This window comes from Bos javanicus, chromosome 2 (genome assembly GCF_032452875.1).
Source record: "Bos javanicus breed banteng chromosome 2, ARS-OSU_banteng_1.0, whole genome shotgun sequence".
NCBI classification, from domain to species: Eukaryota; Metazoa; Chordata; class Mammalia; order Artiodactyla; family Bovidae; genus Bos; species Bos javanicus.
In genome coordinates this window covers 63,921,791-63,944,487 of record NC_083869.1, presented here as the reverse complement: position 1 = coordinate 63,944,487, position 22,697 = coordinate 63,921,791, and the positions used below count along the sequence as shown (strand labels likewise).

Below are 22,697 nucleotides of genomic sequence, written 5' to 3'. Positions count from 1 at the left end.
TCCCCTGTGTGTCACCCATCCACTTCCCTTTCGACATTCATAAAGGACCACTGCAGAGAAAGACAACGCTTTTGAATGCAGCTCTTCACAGCACATGTTACAAGCTTCTGTGACTCCCATCTGTGCAGCTTCCCAAGAGGGCCCTCATCACAGCTCTGAAGGATGCATGGCAGAAATCCAGAGAGAAAGAAATAGTAAATTTTTAAGAGAGCTACATTTTTTAAAAGATTTTACTAGGAGGAGAGTGCCTTGCACGGAAGGTAGTCAATGAACATGTGGTAAATGGAAGACTAACTGGTAAGCCTACAAAATGTGTCTGGGAAAAGCTGAAGCTCTTTCAGGAGGTGGGGCCTTGGATGGAGGCGGCCCCTTTTCCTTGCTCCAGTAAGGGCAGGTATCCGCCATGATCTTTCTTAGATCACATCAAGTTGTGTGAACTGCTTCCTGGGCATCTGAGAGTGGCCAGATGCACCTTCCACTCTCAGGGACAAGTTGTCACTTTTTTATTTAATTAAGAAATAAGGGGAAAGAATCCAAAATAGAATATATATGTGTGTATATACATATATGTGTGTGTGTGTTAGTTGCTCAGTTGTGTTTGGCTCTTTGCAGCTCCATGGACTATAGCCTGCCAGGCTCCTCTGTCCATGGACTTCTCCAACCAAGAGAATTTTAGTTTATTCATTTAGTTAGTCAATTTATTATTTAGCTATGTATACAAAAGCTGTAGACATAGAAATCTTCATTTGGAATGGATAGCCATTTCCTTCTCCAGGAGATCTTCTCAACCCAGTGTTGTGTTAGTTTCAGTACAGTGATTCACTGATAATAAGTGTGTGTGTGTGGGTGTGTGTGTGTGTGTATGTATGTATGTATAACTGAATCACTGTGCTATACACCTGAAACTAACACAAATTGTAAATCAATTATACTTCAATTAAAATTTTAAAAATAAAAGAACCTGTGTGGCTCACTCTCTGTACTCAACAGAATAGAGCTTTATGTAGTGGCTGTAGGGACACATAAAAAGAACAAAGCCAATGACACTTTGTTTTTATTTCATTAGTGCAACCGTTATTCTTCATTTTCTTTTGCTCAGCCATTCATGGACCATCTTGGAAAGCGGCCCTCCACCAGGTACTGGGGGTCTCACCGTACACAGTCAAAACCCTTATTCCTTATCCCAAACCATATTGTTACTGTTCTCATTTGTTACTGGGGTATACTTTTTATTTTATTTTGTTTACTGGGGTATAATTTTTAACTCTCTCAATTTTTTTTTCCCTCTCATGTCACTTGATTCTAATATAAGTCCTGAAGAAAACAGAGGCTCAGAAAAGGTTAAAGGGCACACAGCCAGGCAGCAGCAGAGCTGGGTCTCATTTTGTGACACTGAGAGTTACACGTTATTTCTAGCAGCCTGTCCCCTTTTCCTTTCTAAAGGAGCCCCGCAGCAATGTGCTTATCAACAGGGACAGTCAATCCTCTCTGGGCAAAAGGACTTTAAATACCAAATGTGTGACTTGCAAAGCTGTGCTTTCACTAATAACCACTATAAACACTTTTCCAACTTCCCACTGGGAAGATGGTAACCACATAGGGAAAAGGATTAACTATCTTTCTGGTCCTATTCTACTAAGACTCATCCTGGTTAATTCCTCACTTAAAACCAGGGGTTTTTTTTGTTGTTGTTGTTTTTGCTGTGTCTTCCAGATAATCTCCAATTATCAAATAAATATAAAAGAAATATAGATTTGATCATTAATTAAGTGTTTCAAATATTTAGTGCAGGGTATAAAAAAACCAAGCAATGACTTTTGGTTGAGCTTGGTTCTGGTTCTGAAACAAATGCCACCGCTTACTAATTTGGATGATCTGTCTGGGGCAAGTGATTGAACCTTTCTTAGCCTCAGTTTCCACATCTCTAAAATGGAAAGCATGATATGCGCTTCACAGACTGTTGAGAAAACTTACTGGAATATAAGCTCCATTAGAGAAGGCCAGTATCTGGCTTGTTTAACCACAGAATTCATTAAAGAATCAAGCACAATAAATATTTGTTAAAGGATTGATTAAAATATGTAACCTGGATCAGTACAGTATCCCCAATGAGTCATAATCTAATGCTAAGCCAATGTCTTCCATTTTGATGTTTTCTTTCATTTATTCAGAGGATTGGGCTCCATGGGATCTGTACAAATAAATGTTTAACGGGTATAACTGGCAAGGAGGGAAGAACTTTTATATAAAAAAGTTCTTTAAAAAATGTTTTATAGAAAAAACTACCAGGAAAGTCTTCCAAAGACATGCAAGAGGGTTGTGAAGATGTCTGAGTTGCTTGGATTAACTGTAGGTTGCCACCCATTCTTCGTGACAGAGAGCACTGCCCATGAGCCCCACCAGACCTGTCAAGGATGAGGAAAGGAGGGGCCTCCCTGATGGTGCAGTGGTTAAGACTCTGCACTTCCAACAAAGGGGATGCAGTTTCAATCCCTGGTTGAGGAACGAGGATCCCACATGCTGTGTGGTGAAGCCAAAAAATTTAAAAAACAAACAAAAAGAATGAAATAAAATGACTCTGCCCAGGAAGAGCCAAGCCTAAGGGTCCTGGTGGTGATCCTCCCCTTATTGTCCTGAGTGAAAATTACCTCCAAGCTCCTGAGAAATCTATATGCAGGTCAAGAAGCCACAGTTAGAACTGAACATGGGACAACAGACGGGGTCCAAATTGGGAAAGGGGTACGTCAAGGCTGTATATTGTCACCCTGCTTATTTAACTTATATGCAGAGTACATCATAAGAAACGCTGGGCTGGATGAAGCACAAGCTGAAATCAAGATTGCCGGGAGAAATATCAATAGCCTCAGATATGCAGATGACACCACCCTTATGGCAGAAAGTGAAGAAGAACTAAAGAGCCTCTTGATGAAAGTGAAAGTGGAGAGTGAAAAAATTGGCTTAAAACTCAACATTCAGAAAACAAAGATCATGGCATCTGGTCCCATCATTTCATGGCAAATAGATGGGGAAACAATGGAAACAGTCACAGACTTTATTTTTGGGGGGGTTCTAAAATCAATGTAGATGGTGTCTGCAGCCATGAAATTAAAAGACGTTTGCTCCTCTGAAGGAAAGCTATGATCAACCTAGACACCATATTAAAAAGTAGAGACATTACTTTGCAACAAAGGTCTGTCTAGTCAAAGCTATGGTTTTTCCAGTAGTCATGTATGGATGTGAGAGTTGGACTATAAAGAAAGCTGAGTGCCAAAGAATTGATGTTTTTGAACTGTGGTGTTGAAGAAGACTCTTGAGAGTCCCTTGGACAGCAAGGAGATCCAACTAGTCTATCCTAAAGGAAATCAGTCCTGAATATTCATTGGAAGGACTGATGCTAAAGCTGAAACTCCAATACTTAGGCCACCTGATGCAAAGAACTGACTCACTAGAAAAGACCCTGATGCTGGGCAAGATTGAAGGCACGAGGAGGAGTGGAAGTCAGAGGATAAGATGGTTGGATGGTATCACCGACTCAATAGACACGAGTCTGAGTAAGCTCCGGGAGTTGGTGGTGGACAGGAAAGACTGGCATGCTGCATTCCGTGGGGTCACAAAGAGTTGGACACGACTGAGCAACTGAACTGAACTGCGAGTCACAGGCTCTTAGCCCCTTAAGGGCTCCTGGGGAAAGAGCTCTGACCCCAAATACCATGTATGATCTGTTTTCCATCATAGGAAAATTTAAAAAAAAGTCTGATTTTGGGTGTTTAGCTCCATGGGAAATTACCACCACAAATTGCATTTTGGAAATTCAATTCAATTTAAAATGCATTAAAGTCTATTTCAAGAAACCTTCTGGGGAGTCCTTTGTTATATGACGAATCTCTGTGGAAAGAGGAAACAAGCACCCCCCTCCAGGCATCTTTTGTGCAAACCTCAGTTCATTTCAGTCGCTCAGTCGTGTCCGACTCTTTGCGACCCCATGAATCGCAGCACGCCAGGCCTCCCTGTCCATCACCAGCTCCCAGAGTTCACTCAAACTCATGTCCATCGAGTCGGTGATGTCATCCAGCCATCTAATCATCTGTCATCCCCTTCTCCTCCTGCCCTCAATCCTTCCCAGTATCAGGGTCTTTTCCAATGAGTCAACTCTTCACATGAGGTGGCCTAAGTACTGGAGCTTCAGCTTCAGCATCAGTCCTTCCAATGAACACCCAGGACTGATCTCCTTTAGGATAGACTGGGTGGATCTCCTTGCAATCCAAGGGACTCTCAAGAGTCTTCTCCAACACCACAGTTCAAAAGCATCAATTCTTTGGCGCCCAGCTTTCTTCACAGTCCAACTCTCACGTCCATACATGACCACTGGAAAAACCATAGCCTTGACTAGATGGACCTTTGTTGGCAAAGAAATGTCTCTGCTTTTGAATATGCTATCTAGGTTGGTCATAACTTTCCTTCCAAGGAGTAAGCGTCTTTTAATTTCATGGCTGCAATCACCATCTGCAGTGATTTTGGAGCCCCAAAATATAAAGTCTGATGCTGTTTCCCCATCTATTTGCCATGAAATGATGGGATCAGATGCCATGATCTTAGTGTTCTGAATGTTGAGCTTTAAGCCAACTTTTTCACTCTCTTGTTTCACTTTCATAAAGAGGCTTTTTAGTTCCTCTTCACTTCTACCATAAGGGTGGTGTCATCTACATAGCTGAGGTTATTGATATTTCTCCCGGCAGTCTTGATTCCAGCTTGTGCTTCTTCCAGCCCAGCGTTTCTCATGATGCACTCTGTATATAAGTAAAATAAGCAGGGTGATAACATACAGCCTTGACGTACTCCTTTTCCTATTTGGAACCAGTCTGTTATTCCATGTCCAGTTCTAACTGTTGCTTCCTGACCTGCATATAGGTTTCTCAAGAGGCAGGTCAGGTGGTCTGATATTCCCATCTCCTTCAGAATTTTCCATAGTTTATTGTGATCCACACAGTGGAGTCATTTAAGTAGAACTTTCTTAAACCAAGGTGTGAGCACAGCCTCACTTGCAAAGTGGTGAAGTTCCTGGAATTTCACAGCAGCTTGTTCCATCCTTCCGCCTGCTGAAAATCCTGGTAGGACCTCTCATCACAAAACAGAGGAAGGTTTCTAAACATGAAGGATGCTACACTGATATCAGATGTAAAGGCCTTCAAACCAACAGGAAAACTGCTTTGAGAAGAACCACTGTCAAATGGCTATTGAAGCTATAGCTGAGAACCCTCCAGAAGACAATATCATGTAAGTACACCAGCCAATCACCATGGGAAAGGGAAGCCAGAAAGCCCCCAGTCAAACCCAGAGAGGCAAGCTCCTCTCAACTCTAAAATGCATTCAAGATACACATGGACAGTGCAGGTATTACAAACAGCATGAGCTTTTTGGTAAGACTGACCCTGGAGTTTATTAGTCGAGTGATCTTGGAGCACTCAATTCATTTAATTTCTGAGCCTCAGTTTCTTCATCTGTTCAATGGGGATATTACAGTCCCTCCCTGTAGAGTTGTTATGAAAATTAAATGAATTGAACATAAATAAAATATTTAAGTTCAGCACTCAGGATACTGCAAATGCTCTGTAATGTTAGCTGCTATTATTATCAATGCCACTTATTCAGATGGGAATTAAAAATCATAAAGAATAATTTAAGGTCATCTGATTTTTCCATAACACCATCATCATCATTTCACATTAGTGAAATTACACACGCCCCCACATTGAGGGACGTGTGTAACTGGTCCCCCTCTTTCCATCTCAGAATTCACATCCTATATGTTGGAGCTACTCCATCCTGAACCAATAGCTGGATCTTGTCCTCTTTTCCTCCAACAGAACACACTAGTTTTGTGCTTCATTCTCTCAAAATCCTTTCCCAGCCAAATGACAATTGGACAAGCTGATTCCCTTTCAGGTGACATAATATGAGTCACTTGAGCACTTACAAATGAATTTTAAGTCTAAAATTACAGTACCACTCAGCACTCACATTTAAGGTAGCAAAGTACCCAAGCAAAGGATTAGACCCTAATTAGAAGCAGATTGTAAATATTATATGAGGGCCCTAGTGTTTCTGCTCGGTTTAAGTTACACTTAAACATGACTTCCAATCATGCGCTTTATCTCTTGGCAGGCATACATAGGTGCCCAATAAATGTTACCTTTGGTGATAATAAAACAAAAAGCCTAACTTTCAAAAGTGAAATATCCAAAAGACCATTGTCTGCATTCTTGGCAGTGGCTAGGGAGCCTGTTTTCCCAAGTCAGCAGCCTCTGAGGAGGCTGGCCAGGGGCCAATTCCCAGGACTGGTGCATTCCTGGGGCCTGGCAAGAGGCCACCGGGCCCCTGTTTCCTTTCTCGTTCTCTTTATGTAGTGGAAAATCTTTCCCACTCCGACCCCTCCAAGTCTTCCCCTGACCACCCCGCCCCATTGCAATAAAGAGAGGGAGTCACATGGGAAATGGTCCCCAGCCCCTTCCCCAAATCTCATCTCCCACTGCTCTGAGCTGGCACAGCTCAAAGCAAGTGACGGCATCAGGCAGACGAAAGAGAGCTCTGGTGCCCAGTCCTCCTGCCTGATTTTATCAGGGGCACAAGGCCTGGGGCCCAAGACCCAGCGGGCCCCTGTGCACAGGGGGTCATTGTACAGTTGCTTGGAAAACTATGGGCACTTCTGGAAGCCTTTCGAATACAATTGCCTGTTATAAATAGACATTGGCTGGGCTTCAAGGGTGACAGCAGTAGGCCAAAGGTTCCAGAAAAAATATAATGCTCCATATAAGAAGGTCTGGAGTCAGCTCATTAATAGGCGAAGACCAACTGAGCCACTGGACAAAGAAGAAAGGAATCCAAGATTTGGTCAGGCACAACCTGGAGTTAACACCTGGGTGAGCATTTTAGCTAATATTAATAACATCACAGAGATGCCATTCAGCTTTTAAACATCATATAGGAATATATGCAAACCACACATTAAGAAAACATCTTTTCTGAATGCCCCCTTCCATCTGTAGACAAAGAAAACTGCCATCTGGAGGCCCCACAGCAGCCAGCTCCACAGATTTTCAGCACAGAGGAGCCCACTCACCAAGCACCAGGCTGTGTGCTCTGCTTGAATCCTTTCTGTTCATTCTCTCAACATCCCTTCGAGGAGGAGATTAGCACCTCTTCCTACAGATGAGAGCACGGAGTCTCAGAGGAGGTAAAGAGCATGGCCAACCTCACACAGGTAGGCAGAACTGGGCAGGCTGAGATTCAAATCCAGTTCAGGCTGATTCTCCAGCCAGCCCATGCTCTTTCCACTACATGACGTGACACTGGTTTCTGTTGTAGCCTTTGAAAGGAGTATTCTGTACATAGGAGGCTCTGAGTACGTATTTCTTCCTAAAGCTGCCACTGCTATGTATATTTTTGATCCACTGAAGTTTAGCAGGTAGGAGCTGCAGCAGGGCCATGACAGCAAGATGTTTCATTTACAAAGCATCCTACAGCCTCCAGAACAACCTCTTGTTCTTGTTTTGTTCAATGCCAATGGTGACTTTATTATGCACATAAATTATGTGGAGTCACAGACTGTCTTCATCACTAATTTTTTTTTAATTGAAGTACAGTTGATTTAAACATTATGTTGGTTTCAAGTATACAGCAGACTGATTCAGTTTTATACATATATGTATATAATACATGTAAATATATATTATTTTTCAACTTCTTTTGCATTATAGGTTATTATAAGATACTGAGTATAGTTCCCTGTTCTATACAATAGGTCCTCGCTGTTTCTCTCTTTTATATATAGAAGATAGACATGCGTATATGTTAATCCCAAACTACTAATTTATTCCTCCCTCCACCTCATTCCCCTTTGGCTAGGCTCTTTTCTAAGTCTGTGAGTAAATTTCTGTTTTGTAAATAAGTTCATTAGCATCACTTTTTTAGATTCAACTTACAAGTGAGATCACACGATACCCATCTTTCCCTGTATGACTTCATTTAGTGTAATAACTTCTTGTTCTTTATTTAATTTTGCCGCATTGGCATCCCCACTACTGAGAACACAGAGATTCAGAGAGTTTCAAAGACTTGCTGAAGCCCATACATCTACTAAAGGGTGCACTTCAAGTTTAAATATACAGACTTCGAGTTCTAATACAGTGATTAACCCACTAGATCACACTCTTTGAACCCCAGCCACTGCACAACACATACACAGCCCTGCACTGGGCATCTTTATGAGGATTCTGGAAGAGAAGACCATGCCTCTGGTCACGTGGAACTTATCTTCTGAAGATGTGACATCATATTGCTCAAGTCAAATTAAGTTGGCGAATCTAACAGGCAAGAACCCATTTCTAGTATATAAATAATAAACTAGTCAGACTTAGGATAGTATTATCTTCTCATCCCAGAAATGTCAGAAGAGAGGGACTGAGGTAGGGCATATATTTATATGGGATGCATGCACTGAATACGCCCTGTGTGCCCCTACACACCCACTCTCCATCCTTCTCTGCACTGCGCCAGTCCCCAGATCCTCTGAGGGCCCCTTTCTCTCTGGCTTTCAATTGGGTTTGACAAACGGGAGTTGCCAGCAGAAGCCTGGAGAGTGAGAGGGGACCCCAGTGAGAGTTTTCATGTCCTGATCACCTCCCTGCTGGTGGTCTGCATCCTTCCAAGATGACATCTCCCACAAAGTGGCTCCCTGCCTACAGCCACGTGGTTTTCGGGTTACCTCCTCCCCCTGCCAGTCCTTTCAGGCCTAGTGTCACAATGGCGTCCCACTCTTTCCAACCTTGGGCACTGTACTACGATCATATAAGTTTCCCTGAATTCCATCACCTCTTAGTAAAGAGGTTCTTTACTAAACCCTCCTCTGGGTCAGTGTGCCATCTGTTTCTTTTGAGAACCTCAATGGATGCAATAAATAAGAAAACAAGATTGTTGATGAACCATCTTTGTAGGCAAAACTATGGACCCTTATTTAGGCCCTCCTTAAAGCTCAATATTCAGAAAACGAAGATCATGGCATCTGGTCCCATCACTTCATGGGAAATAGCTGGGGAAACAGTGGAAACAGTGTCAGACTTTATTTTTTTGGGCTCCAAAATCACTACAGATGGTGACTGCAGCCATGAAATTTAAAGACGCTTACTCCTTGGAAGGAAAGTTATGACCAACCTAAATAGCATATTCAAAAGCAGAGACATTACTTTGCCAACAAAGGTCCGTCTAGTCAAGGCTATGGGTTTCCCAGTGGTCATGTATGGATGTGAGAGTTGGACTGTGAAGAAATCTGAGCACTGAAGAACTGATGCTTTTGAACTGTGGTGTTGGAGAAGACTCTTGAGAGTCTCTTGGACTGCAAGGAGATCCAACCAGTCCATTCTGAAGGAGATCAGCCCTGGGTGTTCTTTGGAAGGACTGATGCTGAAGCTGAAACTCCAGTACTTTGGCCACCTCATGCGAAGAGTTGACTCATTGGAAAAGACTCTGATGCTGGGAGGGATTGAGGGCAGGAGGAAAAGGGGATGACAGAGGATGAGATGGCTGGATGGCATCACTGACTCGATGGACGTGAGTCTGAGTGAACTCCAGGAGTTGGTGCTGGACAGGGAGGCCTGGCGTGCTGCGATCCATGGAGTCGCAAAGAGTCGGACACGACTGAGCGACTGAAATGAACTGAGGTTTGCACAAAAGATGCCTGGAGGGGGGGTTGCTTTTTTCCTCTTTCCACAGAGATTCGTCATATAACAAAGGACTCCCTAGGTTTCTTGAAATAGACTTTAATGCATTTTAAATTGAATTGAATTTCCAAAATGCAATTTGTGGTGGTAATTTCCCAATGAGTCGGACACAACTGAGCAACTGAAGTGAACTGAACTGAAGAGGATGGCAAATGCTAACCATAGGACACCTGACTCTCTCGTCACCTCACTTCCTCCTTACTGCACCTCGCGAAACAGGAATGAAGTCAGGTATTCTGCAGAGCTCCAAACTTGGCCCAGGAGATCACCAAATAGCTCCCCCTACCACCATCTAGCTAGGATTCCAACCAGGGAGGAAGGAATGACAGACAGTAGCCCCTACATCCCAGTCATATCTAGTGGATGCCTTCAAGAATGTCAGCTCAGGTTGTACCCACGGACACCAACTCCTGTCAGCCTTCAAGGCCTCGCCATTCTAGGGGTGGCAGGCCTCTGACAGCCTCACAAAAAGGCTAACAGCCGCTGAGCCTGCTTCTCTGCTGGCCCTGACAGATGGATCCCAGAATTCACTAGACCAAATGATTTTATTTCCCTCAACACATGCATGAGAGCAGTCAATGGATTAATTATATTAGGAAACCTACCAAGCTGAAGACAACTGCTTCAAACTAAGAACCGAAAAGGTGCTGAAAGACAGAAGGCAAGCAAACCTCAGAGGCATCTTTGGAAATGGACAATTATGATCCATTAAGCCTAGTTAAGGGACTGAAATTTATGAGGAGGAAACATCTGGAGCTGCCTGGAATGCAAAGGAACCAGAAGGAACCACTGTTTGGGCTTGTAGAGAACAGCCCAGACAAATGGGATTCTGTGTTAGGCGAAAACTGCAAAATTAGTACATGAAAGGGACAAGAGTCGAGGCAGTGCATCTGGTGTTAAGTGAAGCGTTTTAATACGATGGCTCCTGGATTTGCTTTTGAAATATTAATTGAAATTGGGATGAATATGAGGGCTGTCACATGAATAGAAAACTGGCAAGAGGATCATAAATACTTGGTAAGCTGAGCCAAGTCAACAGAACATGGCAAGGCAACAGAAAGTAATAAAAACACTGTTGAATTCATAGCATGAACCCTGTGGATATTTAATAAATATTAATTGATAATAATGAACTAGAGTACAGGGTGGTAAATTACTGTGAGACAGTTAGGCTGCTGAAATGCAGCTAATATATATACAGTGGGTACACACTGATAAATGAATGAGAAGAAAGGAAAATAAAAGTGATTTATCTGTGAGGTGCATTTTGCCTGGCACCAGGATGTATGGGTAAGAGAATATTAATAAAAGGGTGGGGAGGGGTGGCTAGAGGGGACAGGAGGAGAGTTAAGATGATAATTCAGGATCACAATAGAGCTTTCTTAGGGTCTCAGCAATTCCACAAGTATAAACCAGGCACCTCGGAGTCCTGGTCTGTTCTTTTAAGACTCTGTGGCTTTCTCAATCAATTTCTGCTTCTGGGAACTCAGAGACACCATAGATTAACGTGGACCAATTTTCTAGAGGGGGATATGAAAGCTTTCCTTCTTGAGAGGCCCCCCTCCCTGATCAATATAGCCAGAGAGCGACCTCTCCTTTCTAAATCCCAGCCTGCTTGCTTGCACCATTGCCTACCTGCTGGTATTACTATGATTCCTGTACATGTGATTAGATTTCTTAAGCTTTGTAAAGCAGAAATCATGCCGTGCATTTCTTAGCACTCACCTTACAGTGCTTCAGACCTGCTAGATGCTCAGTGTCTGTGCTGATTCATTAGAAACTCTAGAAAGGAAAGCAAGCACCTATCGGAGAGGAGACCCCAGCTACCTTTTGGGTTTGAGGACCTGCTTTTAAGGCGATCAATGAAAACTCTACCCCTTGTTAGGGACAAAGTACTAGAGAGAGTCTGCTGCAGGAATGATATTAGGCTGCCAGGGAATGATGCAGAAAACTCAGTTGCCATGGAAACTTGTGTGACCTGATGATTCCCACTGTTGAAAGATGGAGAGACACCAGGAGAATGACAAGCAGATCTCTGAGTCTTAAAACAACACAGAACACGCCAAGCAAACGTCTCTGCCCATTTGTACTTATTTCTTGTGTAGAGGTAGTTTCATTTCATCATCTATTCATAACACAGTGTTTGCAAAGAGCTTTCAAAATGTTCCCAGTTCCTGGTTTGATTTGGTGATCTGTGAGACACTATGTATACACAGCAGACAGACAGCACTCACAGCAGCAGCTGAGCACAGGTGATGGAAGCAGGTGCTGTTGAGACCTGCTCTGTGACCTGGGGAAGGGAAGCCATCTGTGTGCAGGTGTCACAGGCTGGACTTGCTAGGCTAACAGCAGGTAGAGCCACCTAACCATTCCTGAGTCAGATGCCCTTGAGAATCTGATTATTCCTGTGGACCCACCCCTCATAAAAATACACTTAAGCATATACACATAAAATCTAATATATTTCAGAAAATTTAAACCTCTGGAATCTTGTCATAAATGTACCCTATCAAGTACCTTGGGACTCAGGATCCAGATATGGTAAAATTTCTGATATATAATAATAAAAACTTTAGCCATACATTAGACTCATCCCTGGGCAAAACAGAAGAAGCAGAATATCATCGACCCTCCCAATCAGCATTCAGTGTTTTCCAAGTAGTTGCATCTCCCCCAATACCCAGTGTTTCCCGCTGGTTGGTACATGCCATAAACAGCTACTCACTGGTACATTCACTCACTCATTCATTTCATGGAAAGTTTTCTATGCATCAGACTCTAGGGATGCAAATATGAGTATGAAAAGGCTCATGTCCTCAAGGGGCATTCAGTTCAGTCAGAGCTGATTGTGCTCCCCTAGGGACATTCAGCCATGTCCGGAGGCTGTTTTGGTCATCGCAACTGAAGAAAGAGTGCTATTGACATCCAGTAGGCAGAAGCCAGCGATGCTGCTAAATATTCTACAGTGCACAGGACAGCCCTCACAACAAAGAAATACAGGGTCCAAAATGTTAGGAGTGCCTTGGTTGAGGTTCTTCAGTAGACAAACTTGTGCTCAAGTGGTACGTGTGGAGATAAAGATCAGAAGTGACTATTACAGCACCTTAGGAAAGGACATTTTAATAAGAACTCTATTTATTTACATCTGTCTGATTTTCAATAATGAGATGAAGAATAGAAGAGAGAGAAGAGTCATTGAAGGGGAGCCATCACCATAATAAAGATAGACCCTCCTATGGGTGACATCGGAGGAAGGGGCTCCAATTGCAAGGAGTGGGTAAACACATGACATATTTTGGGAATCTCCTCATGGGAAATGATGCTGGCTCCATATCCATCTCCATCAGGCAGTGGCCCAGTCAAAAGGAGGTCCAGCCATTTGGTAGGCATTGCTCAAGTCATACACCCTGCTTCTTACTGGGGGACACCTGTATTTTTGATGAACCCCATCATTCACCAGTTTCTCCCAACTCTACTCCTGTCTAGTAAATAATTTCACCTTGTACATGTACACACCACAATCATTCCTCATATGGCTAAAAACATTAACTTACAGATAAATTATATATTATAAATATGTATTTATCATATACACATTGTGTGTGTATTACAAAGTTTAATCTTTGTAGAAGTTGGTTCCAAGACCTGGTTCATATGAAAAAACACAAGACCAGATTAGGTCTAGACCAAGTTTCAACACATGCGTTTTTTTTATTCTTTATAACCCTCTGCCTCCAACCTCTGCCCCTTGACAATTCTTTTGTCAAAATCAGGACCAGCCCTCTGTCATCAGAAGGCAAAGATATGGCAGATGAGCCAAAGCACATGTAAACCTCTAGCCCTGTTGAGTCTGGGACTCTCTATGGTTGGGAAGCAAACATGTGAGGAGCTCCCAGTCACTGGCAGAAAAAAAGTTTTCTGCTTCCAAGCTGCACAGCAGAGAGTAGTCTAGAGGTAGCCAGATCTGAGTTGAAATACCAGCTCATCACTCACTCTAATTCCCCTTGCAGTCCTCTAGCCTTGAGGAAGTTGATGAGCTCATTAAGCCTCAGATTTCTCATTTATACAATAGGAATAAAAAATTATAAAATAGGAATAAAGAGTTCCTACTTTAAAGGGCTTCATGAGTATTAAATGACAGTTTCAGTTTCCACCTAAAGCACTGAGCAGAGTGCCTGGCACATAGTAAGCCTCAACAAATTGCCTCTATTATTACTAAGGGAAGAAAGCCCTCCTGGTTGAGATTCAATGCATAACTCTCTGCCTAAATATGCTGAGATGTCTGCTAAGGTGGCTTCTGTTTTAGACTCAACCAGCCCCGCTGCTGACACTCTAAGCCCCTTGGCTTGGGCGTGGTCTACACATGGTCCTCTGTTCTTACTCTCCGTTCAGACTCTGTCCCCAGCAATAGCATTGCTCAGTTCTTTAACCTCCCTTCCACCACTTTTCTCACATCTTTCTGTTTGTCCGGAGCCCCTTTACAACCCTTAGCAACCAGGTATTGTGGGCTGTGCCCACTTGGCCAAGCCTCTCCTGTTTTCCCCACCCTCCACCCACACCCCCGAATCTGCCCTGAATCTATCCATAGTCCCCATGAATCTATCCATAGTCCTCAAGAATCTGCTGAATCTGCCCTGAATCTATCCATAGTCCCCAAGGATCTGTGTTGCTAGATAGCAGCTGGACAGGGTATTTCTCCAGTCTTCTCTTGACCTGCCATGATGGTCAAGATGCTGGGTTACGGTAGTAGGCAGATTCACTAGGTAAATATCCATATAAAGATCTGACACTTCTCAAATTCTACCATTTCCCACTTTCAAGGGGAGCAGTCAGATTCAGCAAGCCACTTCCGAAAGGTGACTAACCTAGATAAAAGCTGGTCTATTCTCCATTGTTGCTTTTTCTTTAAAAAAGACTGGCTGAATCCTCAGACATCAAACCATACCCTCCAACTCTAGGCTCCAATGCATGGTCTGTTCTTAGGACATCTAACAGATGGCTAAGAGAATAGCCCCATTAGAGGGAATAATGCGGTTGGGAAATAAGAAGCTCCCTCGCATTCCTTGACCCTCCTCCACTTGATGCTCACTTGGGAAATCTCAACAATCTTGACACCAGAGAACAAAGGTCAGGCTTCCCAGGGGACAGCTTGGCCTTTGCCCAGTAGTCACAGCACTGAGTAAACCATCCTTTACATTTGCTTCCAATAGTAGAACGGGTCAAGGGTAGTTAGGATTTGAGTAGCTAGAAACCTTCTCCTGCAAACTGGTAGTTTCTGCACAGCATCCCTCCAGTGAGGGGTGGTCTAACTGTAATACCAAAAGAGTAGAGAAGGCTAAAGAAATGCCTGGAGCATTCCAAGGTGCAGATTTTTTCCTGAGTATTCACAATCCAATGGCTACTTTGAGCCACACTAACCATGACCTTACTTCCTGTTTAAAAAAAGTCTCAGTGAGTCAGGAACTTTCTAAAATCTTTCCCTTTGCTCAACTTCTGGCCACTTGAAGATCTTCATTCTTATGTTAATAGCCTCAGCCTACCCCTTTGCCTGCCTTGGTGTATTGTGTATCCTGAGGGGAAACACAAGTCACTACTCAGAAAGGCAGCACTCAGGAAAATCCAACCTGGACTCTCAAGTTTCCCATTTCTGTAACGTGTGCATATACCCTATGGAATCCAGCCTGCTGCCTGTCTTTGTAAATAAAGTGTTATTGGCACACAAGTCCCGCCCACTGATTCCTGTCTGGTCTGTGTCTGCCCTCAGGCTACAACGACACAGTTGAGTCGTCATGACTCCTCCTTGGGCCTGCAAAGACTCAACCTGTCACTCTCTGGCTGTTTACAGAGTTTGCTGACCCCTAGTTTGAATAGCTTCCAGTCACTAAACATGGGGATATAACTGAAGATAAAACAGCAGAAAGGTTTAATTCTATGTGTTAGTCAGAGCTCTGTGTGTGTGATGTGTGTGTGTGTGTGTGTGTGTGTGTGTGAATAAAAAGATTTATCATGAGAGATTACACTTATGATTATGGAGGCTGAGAAGTCCCATCACTCTCTGGGAGCTGGAGGCCCAGGAAAGCTGGTGGTATAGTTGATTCCAAACCCCAAGGCCTGGGAATCAGGGAGCCAATGATACAGGTCTCAGTCTGAATACAAAGGCCTAACAACCAGGAACCCCCTTGTCTGAGGACAGAAGATGAATTCACCCACCGTCTGGCTTTTTGTTCTATATAGGCACTCAACAGATCAGACAATATCCATCCCCATTGACTAAAGCAGTCTTCTGTGTTCAGCCTACCAATGCAAATCCTAATCTCTGATGGAAACACTAGCAAGACACACCCAGAAATAATGTTTTGCCAGCTATCTTGGCATCCCTTAGCCCAGTTGAAGTGAATATAAAATTAACCATCACAATTTGATACAAGGAAGAAGCTTTCCTGGGAAAAAAATAATTCAGCAATGAAGTGAGTTGTCACCAAGGGGCATAGCACAATATCCGTGGGTTGCCTCTTTCTTCTCTTCTATCCCAGTCTTCACTTCCTAAATTCTCTCCATTGCTTCAAAGCACAGCTCTAACTGCAGCTCCTGTGTGGTGTCTCCTTACATCCTCCCAGAAGCATCTCAACTCCTATCACTGTCAATGTCACACCTGATTTACCTTCTCTGTGTTATGTCATTTTTCCTCTTTAATAGGTTAGCTTCTACAGATAAACTATAAACCCTTTGAGAAGGAGTGTTACCTTGTATCAGGCAGGGGCACCCTGCAGGAAAAAGATAACACACTCAAACCACCTCATTAAGGAAGTGTGGGCAGACCAAAAACAAACCAATGTGAGATGGACTGGCAACATCCAGGAATCATCACTACCATAATGTTTGTGGGAACCTGGAGAGAGAGAAAGTGCCAGAACACAGAGAGCTGTGATTATAACTGCAGCTACAGTTGTGGGATAGGATTGCCCAACAAAAGCCATGGCGTTGGGAAGAGTAGCCCAGTCACTGTGGTCCACAGCCAGGCAGGAAGACAGCAGGAAAACAATTACCTTGACCTCTCTCTCCTCCCAACCAATGACGTCCTGCTAGGTCATCCCATTGGCCAAACTGAACAAGCTGCCAGAAGGCCAGGAATTCTTTTGACAAGGTCCATGTGGTACATCCTGCAGGGAAGGACAGCCAGGTAGAGAAGGATGGAGTGCATCTGGAGTGGGGTGGGGTGGGGGAATGGCAACTATCCAGCACATCTCATGGCTACTAAAGCATCTTAAATATAAAGCAGGTTTTCAGTGGTGCTTGTTGATCAACAAAGTTAATGTAGCCTGTGGAAGGCCTAATTACTCTCATGATTTGGATGCAAACCATCAAAGAGGTTGAAGGATGAACTGAAGGTCATGCATAGGGCCTTTCCTGCTGCCACAAATCTATCAAAACTGTGCTGAGGTTAGGTGTAAGGATCTAGTACGTTTTGTCTTCCTTTTGGTGAGGGAGAAAGGATTGGGGTACCAACTACAATTCATCATTCATAAGAGAAACTGTTACTCCTATCTGTGCTTAAAAGCAAAAAACATTCTTCCCAAAATTAAAAGAGAATCTTTGCTCTTGAAATGCCAGCTGGTAAAAATGATAATTCACTCCCTGACTTGCTTATCAGCTAAATGCTATCACAGCTATAAGTGTCAAATAGCTAAACACATAGCCTGGGGATGATTCTTACAAATAAAGCACATTATGAAATGCTGAATTTTTCTGATCAGAAAACATCCTGGGGTGTGGGCTGAAGAGCTTTGGGTCAAGAAGAGGCCCCAATTTCTGGGGTGATTTTTATTGTTATCATAGAGAAGACTGTGCTTGCCATGGATATGTGGCTACTTGGCCCACTCCTACTGGGGGGAGGCAAATGTGCAATCACTTGTCTTTCTCTCAGGGTCTTTACCCCTGACATGGAAACATATTTTTCATTTCAGTTTCACTTCCCTGCCACTTTTGTCTTTGAAAGGATGATTTATCAAGTAAAAAATCATCAACATCAAAGAATACTCAGTCCTTACTAGAGTGAGCATGTGTGCAGACACACACATCCCCTCCCTGTGTCGCATCCTGAAAGAAAAATTGTGACCAAGGACCATAAACTCATATTCCCTCATTTGGAGCTTTTCTTCAGTATCTCGACTGTGAGATTTTTTTTATTCTGTGGTTCCTTCAGCATAAAATTTTAAAAACTGTTGCAGGGGGGCAATAATTTCTACTCAACACTTCACGATTTGATTATGAAAAATAAAAAGTGTAATGAAGTTAATAGTCCCTTATCCTTGCAGTACATTCTAAGGAATTTTTTGCCTGCAAAAATCTGTAAGTGGAAATTACCTCTGGGCCCTCTAATTCTCAAAAATATGGCTCATAACGATTACTGCAGTGGAATGTCAAGACTTAGAGTTCAGTATGTTTCTCTTTCCTCTGCTCAGTTTTCCAAAAGGATCTTCTCTTACTGGGTTATTATTAGGGAACAAAAAGCAAAGAAGTGAATCCTCAGGTTGGAAACTTTGCTTCTACTCTTGGTTGTATCCAGTTGTGTAGCCTCAGGGAAAGCATTTAACCCTGCTGATTATTAACCATCAGGTTGGCCAAAAAGTTTGTTTGGGTTTTTCCATAACATTTACTGAAAAAAATATGAGTGAGTTTTTTGACCAACCCAATACTTTTTCTGTCAAGTGGGGGGACTAGGTAACCCATTCTCAAATTGCATTCGACAATTTAAAAATAGCATAGAATAGAATAGAGTGGGAAAGAATGACACAAAGTAAAGGTGCCTTGGGAATGAAGTGTGTGTGATAGAATACCAGGTGTTTCTTTTTTTTTTTTTTTCTTGTATTTCCCAGAAACCCTGGTCTAGAATCATCCTTGTGTGCTTCTTGCCTAGTGATTTGTGTGGTTTTGGCATGGAGCCAAGAAGAGGACACAGTCTTGGGTTCAAGTCTTTTACAGGCCAGTCAGCTTTAATCTCCCTCATCTGTTTCTCTTAGAGTCACAATAAAATTCACTTAAGGGCCATTCAATGGGTCTCACACCCTAAAAACCAACCTGACAAGAATCATCTTGCTGTCATTGTTCCAGCAGTGGCATCCTCTGTGAGGAAAGAACATAACAGTGAAATAGAAGACAAAAATCAGTCATATGGCCTGTATCGTATAATGATTAACGGTATTCAAACTTTCCTGTACATGGAGCCACAGAGTCATAGGAGAGCATACCCACACACTCTTTCAGGATTTTCCCAACATGCTCGTGCAAATGTCACACTCAATCTGCCTCCAGGAAACAAGGAAGATATTTCATTAGTGCAAAAACCCTTCCAATCATCATTTAGGGAGATTTAACAGGATGATGATTCTCCAGTGGTACCAAGCAACACATTCTTTTCACAGTGCTCTCTTACACTGTAAGTAAAGAAACAGATTCACAGCCCTCACAAGACTCAGGCTAGAGCCACATGCCAATGGGAATGCAAGCTCAGCTTGGGGATTTCAGCCAGCACAGGTAATATGAAGGGCTTTGATTTATGCTCACAGTCAAGTTTGCCCTAAGGAAAATTTAAATGTGGGCAAAACTTCATTGAAACACCTTCTCTGATTTTCAGATTCCTCATACCCTTGTGATAATCTACGTCCCCTTTCCTCCGTGCCCCAACCCAGTCCTGCACACCAGGACTCCATGCTCTGCATGTGTTTCTTTACCAATAACTTCAACAAAATTCTACTCATGGATCTAAGAATGATCCAAGACCTTTTATTAATGAGTGCTCCTGTGAATGATTAAAAGACAATAGCTTACACTGTTTGGGAGAAACATCTTAGGAACTTGTATGGACATCAGCGAATTTTCAAAGATAGCTGCTCTCATCTAGGGATCCCAGACCTCAGCCGCAACGTTTCCAGCCTCCAGCCACTCCTGCTAGCTTCAGAAAGGCCACCACAGTCTAAAGGGCTCTGGTCAATCTATCCTGTTACTGTTTGTCCTGAATTCAAGGGTTCTTGTATACTGACAGACTCTCACAGTTTGTCTCAAGTCTGAAGTCAAGGGGAGATTCTATCAGCAACCAAAGACCTCTGTTCAGTCCTGAATGGTGGCTTTTTCCTTCAATTCCAGGGCTTGTCCTTATATTGTGCTCCAAAGCATATAGTTATACCATCCCCTAGATTGTCTAGTTTGTTAATATTGTGCAGTGTTAAATATGAATACATTGTACCCTTAAAGCTGTTAGTCCATTTTACCTTCATTTCAAAAATCTGAAAATAAGGCTAGCATATTCCTGAACTCTTGGTGAAATTTAAATGTGAATAAAATAGTATAACACCCCCTGCCCCAATCAAAAAAAGACAATAGCTTAGCTTAGCTTCTTTGGGCCCTAAGGCAGAATTATGAGCTTTAGGGAGTAATCAGCAAGGATGATGCTTCTGGGTTAAGAGAAACTTTCTTTTACTACTCATATTATATATACAATGTGAGTGCCTGGTTAGGCATAAGACAGACCCTACTGGCAGAATGATATGTAAGAAGTGTTTCCTTTGGCAAAGAGAAAAAGGGGAGGCTGAGAAATTATCTGTTTATTCTAAATTTCCCTAGAAGTTTCAAAGGGTATAGACAGAAACACACACAACACACACAGACAGACATACACACTATTTTCACCACACTCTACCTAGAGACAGAAAAACCTCAGAGATGAGAAGAAGGTACATCCATTGGGAGGAGAACTTAAAATCCTATAAGAGTTCTTTGCCTCTGGAGGTATGCTGCTCAGTGCCTACCTCAGTCACAGAGACAGAGAAGTTGATGTTAATAACCGAAGAACTAGACACAAAAGTTTAATGCAATCCTTTTCTCAATTCCCAGAAACTCACATCTATGAACAGTTTGTGATGTGAAACCTTAGCAGTCAGAGGTTGGAAACGGACAACTTATAAACTCACATCTATGAACAGTTTGTGATGTGAAACCTTAGCAGTCAGAGATAGGAAACGGGCAACTGATAAATCAATTCAACAAATCTTTTATTGGACATTTACTCTGACCCCAATTCCAGGCCAGGAACCGGGAAGACACAAAATGAATAAACCACATTCCTCAACAACATGCCAAAGAAGGAACTAAGCTAAATTTTCATGCGAGTAAATGACCAAAAGAGAAAGGAGTGACTTGGCCCATTTGGTTTCTTATTCTATTCAGATGCCTACTTGAGTAAGTGACCAAGACATCTTAGTTCAGACTGAAAGAAGTGCCAACATTCAGAAATCACTGATATAGTCTATTTCTTTGAACTAACCAGATTCTCATACATGAAACCCAGCCAATTTAAGAATGATGATCATCAGCGTTGAAACTTTATAAAGTTTATGGACCAATGAACTAATTTCTATACCTAAGATCTCAGAGATTTTCTCTTCTCTTCAGTATTAGAAACCCTACTGAATTCTTGTTCAACTTACCCCCAAAGTTAAGATAAGTGGGTGATAGAAGAACTATAAATAGGCTTGGCATTTGGCATTAGCTGTACAGTAGTGTTTTTGTATGGGTTAAAGTCTACTTCAGCTGGAATTAATATAATTACATGTAATGCTGACAGATTATGACATTTGCCTATTAGGACACTATACAAACATTCCAATAACTTGCTGGCTTTTGACTTTGTAAAAAAAAATAAGTGAAACAAAAATCCCAGGGGATATTGCTAACAGGGTAACTGGAATAGAGGCTTTTGAAAGCATGGGGTTCAAGAAATCACAAAGAATAATGCATTTCAAGCCAAAACATATAGAGTGTAATGAATATTTAGTACTTACCACGAGACTGCTATCTAAAGACAGCCTTTTTCCAAAGTCCCTTTTCTCAAGCTGTCTCTTGCCCTCCATGGGTGAAGTGATTTATTTTCCTTTGTGATTTATAAGAATTCCCCTTCTGTTGCCAGGGTCACTGCAAAAAGTGAACATGTGTTTTACTATCCAAGTGAATAGTGTTTAGATCCTTGTTTTTCACTTTCTAACCAAGGGCAAGTGTTGAATCCAAAAATACCCAGGCCCAAATCATAAGTTTAGAACTGGACTCAGAAGCTCTCTCCAGCTGCCAAGGTCAGAGTCGTCTTCATGGAGGCCCCTGTGTTTTCACAGGTTCTGCTAACCGAGTTGGGGAATGGGTTTGCAGGTCGAATCAGCAGACTGTGGTGGAGAAAAGCAAACAGTTTCATGCCACACTTGTTTCATACCCGTCCTCTCTCCGCCAGCATCAGCCTGTTGCCAAGTACATAGCTGCCGTCTGCAAATTCCAGGAGAGCAAATGAACAAAGCCATACTCCATATCCTAGAGTGTTGAGTCCAAAACCCAATGAGGGGAGACTGAAGCCTGAACATTACTGTCAATATTTAATTAAAAAATACTTAATTTAAACCTATTTGAGGAACATTATAAGATACATGCACTTTGGGATGAGTTGAATCAGAATGAATGGTGATGACATCATTATTGTTACTGAGTGATTTGAACACCCACTGAATTACATCATATCAGATAGCGTCAACCCCTGCACTCCACTGAGTTGCTTGTTCTATAATGATTCAGAATTCTTTTTAGTAAGGATGCATTATATGTATTAAACACTAGCTTCCAGTTTTTACCAAGATATAAAATGCTAGAAAGAAAGGTTTAAACCCAGGCATTTCTACCTACTAGCCAAGTGACCTTGTACAAAACACCGAGGTTCTCTGAAGCTAATCTTTCTCCACTGCAACAACAGATAACAAATGGCCATCAAATGATGTATATAAAAATGGTTTAAATGACAACTTATATTTAAGTTCTAATTACGCAAAGATTATGTTAAAAACCAGTTAATCTTAAATACAAGTCAACATAATTTAATATATCTTTGATAAT

At 42.3% G+C, this 22,697-nt stretch overlaps 1 protein-coding gene across 4 annotated transcripts in view; it reads right to left on the bottom strand.

Annotated features, from left to right (window-relative positions):
• The window catches only part of NCKAP5 (NCK associated protein 5), a 1,114,793-nt gene that overhangs the window by 1,019,239 nt on the left and 72,857 nt on the right, over window positions 1–22,697 (bottom strand). For all 4 annotated transcript variants that reach the window (XM_061439579.1, XM_061439562.1, XM_061439566.1 and 1 more), the window contains exon 2: window positions 21,611–21,740. In XM_061439579.1, the coding sequence (XP_061295563.1) occupies window positions 21,611–21,679 (69 nt within the window). In that variant the 5' untranslated portion in view covers window positions 21,680–21,740. The remainder of the gene's footprint in view (window positions 1–21,610; window positions 21,741–22,697) is intronic.